The following is a 10706-nucleotide window of genomic DNA, read 5'->3' on the forward strand; positions in this document are numbered from 1 at the left end:
TTCAAGCAGAGGGAGGGTGTTTGAGTGTGGCTCCAGTCGTGCCTTTTAAATAATATTTTGTGGACTCTCAGAGGTCTGCAGAAACCAACCTTCTTGTGCAATGTAGCTTTTTGGATGCAGAAGCTTTTCTGCTTTACAGCAGCTGCATATGGCGTAGCGTTAACATCTGTAAACTGAGGCAGCAAGTTACAGCAAAAAGTGGACAAGTTGAGAAGAAGCTTTTCTTTCCATCCTCCTCCTCTTGCTTTGTGCTGCTGTAGGAACAAGAATGGGTCAACTGTGTGGCCGATGCATGCAGCTGCTGCGGGACTTCGTGGCGTTTGTTCAGAGGATGTCCTCCAACCTGGTGCATGGCATCAAGGAATGCTTCATTCTGATAAGCGAGTGCTCCTGCTTAAAACAGCACAGCTCTAAAGCCAGACAGCTGTACAAGCCCATCCTGCAGCCTCACGAGAGGGTGACAGCACAAGAGTTTCTGCAGCATATTGAAAGAGGTAAGTGGGCTTGCCTTTTTTTTCTAAAGGGTTGTGAAAGAACAAGGAGATTTCATTTTGTGCATTGAGAACAGAGTGCTGGTTGAACTGCTCTGGCATAGCGTGGAGCAACTTGTTGATGATGTAGGAAGGGCCAGAGCTACAGAGCATTTTGTTTGTGTACGGGACACTAAGGGCTCAAGTGGTGTCACAGTTGGATCTAGGTAGAAACAGTCACTTTCTTGCTCTGCCACCACTGTTAATACATAACCCAGGTAAATATGTTTCATAAAAGCACATCTTTCCAGTAAATGAGGTTAGTTTTTTGAAGTTGGTCACTGAGGTCACAAAGCTGGAAATGGGCTGTACCAACACTGGATGCTACGATTGCTGAGCAGGCCAGTCACGGTGGTCATGGCCGAATTGAGCACATCCACATTGGCTGGCTGCAGAACACCTGGACTTGTGCTGAGGGCGTCTGTGCTATATACGGGGGAGATCAAAGTCACGCTGGGATTAAGCATCGTTGGGCTTCCAGGGATCCAAGCAACTTGTCTGCCTAAGTGCTGTTGTGCAAGCATTTTAGACACATGGCTCCAACACAGTTGTGGGATTCTGCTTGAATCTAAGTAGATCCATAACTCTTGGTGTGTCTTGTCTGCTTTAAAGGCTGCTTGCCTAATCCTAATTTATCTGCTTGTGATGTCCTCTCTATCCTGTCCTAGGATACAACAGTATTGGTAGGAAACCTTTTTTAACTTCACTCCTGCAATCACAGAATATTATCTTGGATGAGTATGTTCTGTCAGCTGTCCAACTGAAGAACATTCCTTGTCTCAAGCCTAGGCAGGGGCCTTTGCTTGGTTAGTTTTGCTTTGTCTCACAGCTAATTTGGTATATCGCTTTAAGGTTAACAACCTTGGGCTAAAGCTACTACAACTAAATTTCATAGCCTTCAACTTTGGTTTGTGTGAAGGGTGTGAAGCACAAACTACAGTTTCTTCACTTGGCTTTTTAGGGACATAAAACCATCTCGTGAGGGGGACTAGGAGAGAAATTTTTCCTTGGTGTGATGGAGGTAACACAGTTTGAAATGATCTGTCATGGAAGAACCTTTGGAATAATTGCTGATGCTGTTTGTTGGGAACATGTATGAATAATCCTCAGCTGGCATTAGCTGCTGTTATTACCCTATGAATGTGGGGGATCCTGTGCTGCTAATGTGGTTCACTAATTGTTGCACATTAAGCACTGGCTAAGTCCTGAAGTCCATATGCAGATAAGGACCAGATCTTTCAGCTTGATGTACAGCAGGGATCTTCCAGGGCTGAACTTTTTCTTCCAAAGGCTACCATGCTCCTGACTGTATAAGAGAGTGCCTTGGCAGTATCCCATCTCAGTTGATGGATCAGGTGCAATTAAAGGGTGGTCTGGAAAAAAAATGGTGAGGCCAGAATGGCCCTTTGCAGCACCAACTGATGCTTCCTGAAAAGTGAAAGCATATTTTTTCTTAAGAAGTCCTGTCCTTTCTGAGATTTTCCTTCAAAAGACAGATCTGTCTTGGATCCCCAGGAACTGAGGTATAGCAGCAGGGAGCCTAGAGCTTCTGTGACAGCAGTACCCAAATGGCAATGTACACTCTCAGGGAGGCCCCAACCTCTGTGGTAGGACACACACAGCACCCAGGAAAAAGAGCCAAGGTTAATTCTCTGAGTGGCCAAATCCTGCTGCCAAGGCAGATGGAGGCAGAGAAGCCTCAAAGAGAGAACCAAGACATGTGCCTTTTACTTTGTGACTCACCTGTGTACTTAATTGCAAGATGGAGCAAGCCCATCCTCAGTTCTGGACAAATCATAATAAGCAGGAAGCCAACATTTGGACAATTTGGGTGCAAGGAGAGACTTAATGGTTGATCATAGTACTCAGCTGTTAGCTGGGGCAGTAAATGCTTGATACTAGAAGTGGGTGAAGATTTTGAATGGCTTCTGTTTTATCATTCTCCCAAACAAAACTACACATATATGTGGGAGATTGAGACAGCCAATGTGTAAGGAACAGAACTAAACTACGTGAAAACATTTTTGTTTTTTCTCTAAAACCTTGCACACACTGGCTAGTCTTTCCCATTGTGTGTATTGTTAATTATTAAACTAAACTGATCATTATATGAAGCAGTTCTTCTGTGAAGCACACTTACCTAATCCTGAAAGTAGGAGTTTGCTACTCTCAACGTGTCAGCAGCTTCTAAGGGCTTGAGGTATGGGCCGAGTTTTGCACTGAGGCGTAAAACCTCACACCCATCAAATTTCTTTATCTCATGGGAGGTAAAGTAGCTAGATGTTATTCACAGAAGCATTTCAATCTTTAATGCACTGCTTTAATCTCTTGTCTGAAAAATATATAATTGTGTACTCCACCAATCAATTTATACTCCATTACCTTTTCAACAATTTATACTATTGAGCAACGTTCAATGGCCCCTTTTTTTTTTTTTCTCTCTGCTGCTTCATTCCATACATTATAAGTACATTATCCAGCGACTTACAGAAGCACTGTGTGACTGCTGTTGCTTGATGGCTATTGCTGAACATCTGGTTTATTCACAGAGGAGCTGTCATACTTGAGAACAGGTAGACTCATGCTAGAAATCTGAAGTGAGCCCATTTGCAATTCTTATTGCTTTTCTCTGAAATCCTCTATTGCAATACCCAGGGCAGGAAACACCGTGAACTTAAAATGTAGTAAATTAAAAATATATTCTCTTTCTGTAGCTAATAACTAAGAACACCATATTCAGTAAACATATTTTAAGAAAGGTCTTCTATGATGCAGGGAAAAAAAAAAAAGATTTTTTAATGGAGAACAAGAACACCTGCATTTATACTGGATAGCACTAAGGTGTCTAAAGGTTATAATTTATCTTGCTCCCAATCACTAGTTTTGTGAGCTTCACAAGAGGCATTGCCAAGGACAGGTTATTCCAGATTCATTAATTGCTTCTGCTCACAGAAACATGAATAAGGATAGATGGGCTGTATGGAGTTGTTAAGTACCAAAATCTTTATGGGTTTGGTTTCATTTTTTTTTTTCAAACTAACCCTTCTGAGGTATAATTGAGTCAGTGCTGTCATTTTACATCTTCAGGTTTTGAAATCTCACCACTTGGAAAGGACCCTCTGGAAGCCTTGAGGACCTTAGCCTTTTCAGAAAACCCAGGTTTACAGCAGTCTGCTGCCCTCTATTACTTGCATATGAGTCAGCACAGTAAGTTATCTCAGTGCATTAAAGAAGTTTCACATAATTACAAATAAAAGTATTTTTTCTAACTGTGAAAATCCCTTGGATTCATTAATCAAAGTTCTTTTTTTTTTTTTTCTTTGCGCCTGTGTTGTTTGCTGAGGAAAATGGAAATGCTGTCATTGCCATGTGTTATTCTGGATTTTGCTACAAAGAGAGATCTCTCATGAGACTGTCATTGATGTAATTATAATATTTCTGGCAGCAAAACCCAAAGTAGTTAGGGTCAATGTACACTGAATCTCGTGAAAGCAGCACAGTCAAAACTATGGTGGAAGGAAATGGACATAGTGATCATTTAAGGTTTTATATTATATAATCTTTGAAAGAGGACAAAGCCCTAGAAGCCAGATTGTAGTGGAAAATGATGCAGGAAGTGTTCATCTTTACCCCAAATATTCCATGGGAGTACAAGGCTCCTGGGGTAATTTGTAAAAGGTTAGAAGTCAGCTTAGATACTCCAGATAAGATTACAGCAAGAATTTGGGTCCTACAAGAAGGTAGAAATATGAGCAACCATCAGGCTGTGATTTATTTTTTTTTTAATTTCAATTTACTTAAGGGAGAATATTCTGCCACCTGGCCTGATATCTGTATCCTCTGTACTTTTCTTCTGGCTGAGAAGAGCAGACAGTCAGGACTTGAGAACCTGCTCTGAGGTGGAATGACTTGTTTGGTAGGAGTAAGACATAATTCTTCCCTTCCCATGATGTTTTTGAAGTACTTGATTACTCAAAACCTTTTCAGGAAGTTTGCCCCATTTTGGTAGTACTAATGGAATTTTAAATGAAGAATACCACTTAGCCTATGTATGGTAGCACCTGAGGCTTAAGACCAGTAAGACAAAAATGTGACTGTGGTAAACGATGATATTCCTGAGTATTTCCTCTCATTCCTGCAGTGAACATCCCCCTGCCTGTGGAGCACCTGGAACCCTTCTATGCCTTACTACGGTCTGCTGACCTGGAGGTGCAGCAGATGTCTTCCTTGTCGCTTGTCAACTTCTTGCTGGAAGGAAATGGTGAGTGATTAACAACACATTTCTCTTTAGGTGAAAAAGTATCTCTTCAGCCAGACTCAGATGGAAGGAGGGCACATCTACATGCCCAGGTCTACACAAATCCCAATTTCTCTTTTTTTGTGTTTCTGATAGGACCAGTGTGAGTCTCTTTCTGTCTGTGAGCCACATAGATTTTGGTGGCACCTAGATATATCAGATCCCTCCAGCTAGATTATATCATATGGCGAGAGATCTGGGATCTGTGTGCAAAGGCTGATAAATTATTCCCAGACTGGTGTGGGAACAGCTATATTATTCACCTTCTTGGATCAAGAGCTCACCGCTTACCCTTTCAAGCAACACATACAGCTCTTAGAAATAAACTCTGCCTATGAGATGGTGCTCATTGTCTTGTATTTATTAACCAGACCTTAGGGGTAAATTACATGCAGATTTAAAAACAAAACAAAACAACTTAAAAAGATTTCAGTTTCTTCTGTAGCTAGTAGGGCAAATATAATTAAGATAGTATTTGGGAGCTGCAGATGGAAAACTTCTCAGTAAAGTTTATGTTGATAGACAGGGCATGAACACCCCATACTTCATCAATGGAGTCATTGTTGCATCTACTACTGCACTCCCTGGCACCTAGGCCGCAACAGGTATTCCATCACACTGCCCATTAACAGCAGAAGGCAGGGTCAGTCTTCAATGAAGTTAGCTTTTCTCCTGTATTTTTTTTAAGGATCTTGCTGAAAATAACATCATGTCACTATTCACAGGTAAAAAATAATAAAGGGTAGACTTCAGAAGAAAGCAGGTGCTGAGTAAATTGTGAACCTATTGAAAAGCTGCAGCTGCACTTTCCAAAATGAACCTTATGTTTGAAAATAGAATTGCTAGCAGAAGTATCTGGGAGCTTCTGAACATCTCTTTACAGTCTTTCATGAGTCTGAAGAGGAATCAGGCAAACCAAGCTAGGGACTGAGAGTGCCTTTCAGGCTGCTTCTGCCTTGGGTCTGTTTTGTGTAATCATAATATAGACCCCCAAAGCAGTGGAAGTTACATTCTTTTAAGAAAGGCATTAACTGTTTACTTTACTGTTCTTTTATGAATAGTTGACAAAGAATTAGTTGTCCAAATGGGTTTACTTGAGCCAATTCTGGATCTGCTTGAGTCAGAGGATCCCACTGTCCAGTGTAATTCCTGTGCCTGCACCATGACTTTGGCTGTTTCAGGTGAGTGTGCTGTTCTTTCCCTTTATCCTCTGCCGTGAATTCATTGAACTCTTACCTCATATTTCAAGGTGAAGCAACCTATTTACAGCTGGTTTAGGAGTCACAAGATGCAGCAGCAAATTTTGGTACTCCCACATCGTAAATTCAACTGCTTGAGATTCCAGTTAAGATCTTATTCTCTTATGATTACAAACCTTCTTCTGATTTCCAACCTAAATGTATTCATGACCAGCTTAATTAGTGTCTGTGTTGGCTTTTGCTTCAATAGTACTGCTTCTCTGATGTCTATGCTGATGAGGCTTTCATTTTACCAGACTGAAAAAGACAAGCTCATTTCAGACTCCTCTTGCAAGTGAGGCTCTCCATTCATGTTCAGAGCCCTTCTGGGTGTAAATGGTGTGTTCCAGAAATGGAACACAGCAATTGCATCTGCTGGTTTTTGATACAACAGACCTCAGCCATTGCTACAGTCCCAAGATGCAAGTGCTGCAGGAGTGCCATTTTGAATTCATCTCTTCTGAAAGAGAGTTCACCAGATATGTGCAGTATTCCAGCTGGGATTTCACCTGTGTCTTTTATTGTGGCATCCAGGGGAATACGTTCTGTGGCACATCTCAGGATAACACTTGCTTTTTATAGTGATTACATCATGGTGATATAGTCATCCTGCAGCTGACTCAATCACTTGGTCATCTTCTCTGCTGCTGTTTCCAACAGACCCTGACTAAGGGTCTGCAACAAATGTTTCCAAGCACACATTCCTGTATTTTGTATTATGAGGTTTCATTCTGTTTCTTTTGCTTAGTCTTCTAACTTGTTTGTTATTTGTAAAACATCTCATTCCTCCACCACATTGACAATGCTCCACTCACACCTTTTTATTAACTTTTTGGTTCAAAACCAACTACAGACTAGTCCCTGTGGAATTCCACTTGTTGCCTCCTTCCAGGTGGTCGTTCCCATTCAGCAAAACTTACTGTCAGCTTGCTTCTGGTCAGTTCCTTACCCATCATATACTACTTGCACTTGTCACCAACTTCTCTTGCTTAATTATGCATATTTCCCATCATGATATAGCTAGTTTCCTGGCATCCAGACAGATAAGCTCAACCACAGTTACCAAAAGAATGGTTATAATGTCAGTTTGGCTTATTCTACCTTTTGCAAACTGTGTCATTTTACTGCCATGAATAATGTTTATTTCCCTTCCTGTACTCTTTAATCTACAAGCTGCCCTCTCCAGTGTGGGATGTTGCAATCTGATCTCCTAGAAGGCAGATTCTTTTCTCAAAGAATCTCTGAGAAGGCTCAAAGTGTTACTTTTTCTATGTTATAAAGGGGCATTTGATAAGCAGGATCCAACTACATGAAAGTGCTGATTTGCAATTTATCCCACTTTTTTTTTTATTTACCATTTTTTAAACACTTTTCCCTGTGAAACTTATTTAAGTGTTGCATGTTATTATGGTCAGGATAAGAATTCTGTATACTAGATTACTTTGTAGGGAATACAAATTGCCTCATTTAAATGTCTAAATTAGGCATAGCATTGCTAAAATTTTAGTTACCTGGCAGTAGAAGGACTTTCTTTATATACAGCCAGTGAAGTTATACCCCTGAAGATGAACAGAGAGATATCTCTTCACCTGTTTTAAGCAGCCCACATAGAAAGTGACTTCTTTGGGTGCCTAAGAATGTTTCTTAGACCTGAAGGCACTCTGGCCCTTTTAGATGTCTCTGTCTTTAAACCAGAGTGTAGAGAATCCTCAGCCACTCCAGATCCAATCCACCTTCATGTGTGGTTGAGATGGGTCACCTAATGCCTTTGCACACTCCCTTAAGTGCCAGTGTACTTCCGAGGACAAATAGCTCAAATGAGGTACTCAAGGAGCTTTCACATCAGATGGATAGGAAGGTGTCTGCTTAGCACAGAGGTAGGCAGTCCTGCAAGTGCATAGGCTGGGTCACTGCCTGGGGTTTGACCAGTGTTGAGGATCTCTGTCCCAGTTTAACTACTATTTAGATGGACTTATTTTTCAGACTATATTTAGTTACCACAGCAATGAGACTAAAGCAAGAGGCAATTCTCTAGAGTTTATTTTAATTTTAACTCACAGACTCTGATATCTTAAAGGGTCTGTTTGGGAAAAGTATTCTGTTCAGTCACCTCTTTTTCAAGTAAACTATCTGTGCTTCAGAGTGGTTTAAAAAAGATAAAATATGGAATCACAACAAATTAGGGAGATCCTTAGATAGCTTTAAGTTGACTAAAATTCTAAATCCAAGAATGGCAACATGACTTAATTCTGCTGCAGTAAGCAAGCAAAAATCTGTACAGAATGAAGCTATTTAGCAATGTGACTGCAAGTTATACGTAAGCTGGCTTGTGTGGTACTTACCAGCTGCAATAGGTAGCCAAAAATAAAAGCAGCAAACAAGCCTATTCAGATGAAAAGGATTTGAAGGTCAGTTTGTTCCAACGTTAGCATTTGCCCACACAGCAGAAGGACACAGGCACATTTGCAATTGTCTGCAGCTTTTCAATCTGTGAGTGAAAGTAATCTGTCCTGGGATAAGAACTCTTCTCAGAGTACATGGAACAGAACTAAACATTCACAGCAAGGGTTTAGGGAGGTCTGAACATCTGCATTAAGCTAAACAAGGAGGATACACTGAGTGTAAAGCACATTCCAAGTTGTACCAACACGAGAATTTTCAAGCACACAAATGGCAGAGAATGGAAAGAAAGAATTTATAAATGCAGGTTTCAAGGTGAGTTATTCAAACCCAGCTTGAGTAGAAATTACTGGTTTCCCTATTTTAAAATAGCATCTGGTATCTAAAAAGCACTCTAAGGGTTGTCAGTGGTTGCAGTGGCATCAGTGGAGGGACTGTATTACTTAGACAAACAGGTGGCCCAGAAGAGAAGCATAATCTAGCCTGCCACATGTGGAGGTAACAGTACAGTTACACACCTTGGTGAGGTAAGTATCTCCATCTTGTCATAAGCTGATGTCATGGTTTAACCTCAGCCAGCAAGTAAGCACCACACAGTCAGTCACTCACTCACTCCTCCCCATCCCACAGTGGGATGCTAAGGAGAAGTAAAAAAAAAAAAGAGTTAAAAAAAAAGTAAAGCTCATGGGTTAACGACAGGTTAGTAATTAAAATAAAATATCACATAATAATAATATTAATGAAAATGAATATAGCAAAAAGAGAGAACTAAAACCCAAGAAAAGACAAATGATGCACATTGCAGTTTCTAACCATCCGCTCACTGATGCCCAGGCCACCCCTGAGCAACAATCCACTTCTCCTGCCCATTTCCCCCCCCCCAGTTTATATACTGGGCATATATGGTATAGAATACACATTTGGGTATTTGGGACACACTCTGGCTGTGTCCTCTCGCAGCTCCTTCTGCACCCCAAGCCTCTGCTGGCAGAGCAGTACGAGGAGCTGAAAAGTCCTTGACTTAGTGTAAACATGGCTTAGCAACAACTAAAACATCAGTGTGTTAACAACATTATTCTCATCCTAAATCCAAAACACAGCACTGTGCCAGCTCCTGGGAAGAAAACTAACGTTATTTCAGCCAAAACCAGGGCAGTTGTCAAAGCAGATATTGTTCAGCCATGCTATCTGACCAAAACTAGAATGAGAATATAGACAAGAATAACGGAAAATGACACATGTAAAAATAAATCCAGCAAACCCACAATAATGGTCACTAACAAAACAAAGAACACAGAGAACTTGTCAGTTAGTAAACGACCCAAGTAAAAAAAAAAAAAAAATTTTCTTTGTCACAGAGTTTTCCATTGTGTGGTCTCTCCACTCTCCCATGAGGAGAGCTTGTGCTCCAGCCCTTCCCAGGGAGGAGAGGGGTGCCTGGTTCTCCATGTGCTACCTCCCTCTAAAGCAGGCTGTTAGAGAGAATCCTGCCACTGTAGGCTTTCAGTGTTGACCACATCTCTGAGCCTTCAGGCAGAAAAATTGTTTCAGCTGTCATGGATGTGAAGTCTTTCCTGATCAAGCCAGTCTTGTTTCTTTAAAGAACAAAAACCTTTGAAGCACCCAATAGCTCATATTCTGTGATGGCCAGTGCTTCCTTCAGAAGATCTTCAGACTGGAAACACACCCCTGAGAAGCTCTCTCACAAGAGGATATGGAATTACCCTTCCCTGCCTTAGAAGGGAAAATGGAAGAAAGAATTTGCCCAAGTTTTGTCCCAATGTTTGTAATCCCTTTGCCCAAATACGAGGTTCTCTTCCACATTCACAAACATTCGTGGGTGTATTGTGTGAAAGAATGAAGGAAGCAGCAATATCTGAATTCTCAATCTTTTTACCTCTCTTCTTTACTCAGCTAATGAGAGTTTACATTACACCAGACTGATTTCCATCAGTTGGAGCCACACAAAAGAATTTCTCTTTCCACTTAGGGAAACAAAAGAACAATATGCAGGCAGATTAGATTGGAGAAAGGCTTGTCTACAAAACTGACTGGAATATTTCACTAGAATAGCTGCCCACATGGAAATCTGTTTTTAAATACATGATTCTTCCTGGAACAATTATTTTGCTCAAAAATTAGAGCATTTTTCCAGAATAAAAGGTATTAAATAATTGAGTACAAAATATTCATATGAAAGGAGAAAGGGACTTGCCCTGAAGTACTAAACTGATCCTGCTG

General features: G+C 40.8%; 1 protein-coding gene across 1 annotated transcript in view; it reads left to right on the forward strand.

Moving 5' to 3' along the window:
• The first annotated feature begins 268 nt into the window (after positions 1 to 268).
• The window catches only part of LOC103780022 (vacuolar protein 8-like), a 26222-nt gene continuing 15784 nt past the window's right edge, over positions 269 to 10706 (forward strand). Inside the window, exons 1-4 of the mRNA XM_008947670.1 lie at positions 269 to 494; positions 3618 to 3737; positions 4672 to 4791; positions 5889 to 6008. Of these exons, the coding sequence (XP_008945918.1) occupies positions 269 to 494; positions 3618 to 3737; positions 4672 to 4791; positions 5889 to 6008 (586 nt within the window). The remainder of the gene's footprint in view (positions 495 to 3617; positions 3738 to 4671; positions 4792 to 5888; positions 6009 to 10706) is intronic.

This window comes from Merops nubicus, unplaced genomic scaffold (genome assembly GCF_000691845.1).
Source record: "Merops nubicus isolate BGI_N331 unplaced genomic scaffold, ASM69184v1 scaffold11249, whole genome shotgun sequence".
NCBI lineage: Eukaryota > Metazoa > Chordata > Aves > Coraciiformes > Meropidae > Merops > Merops nubicus.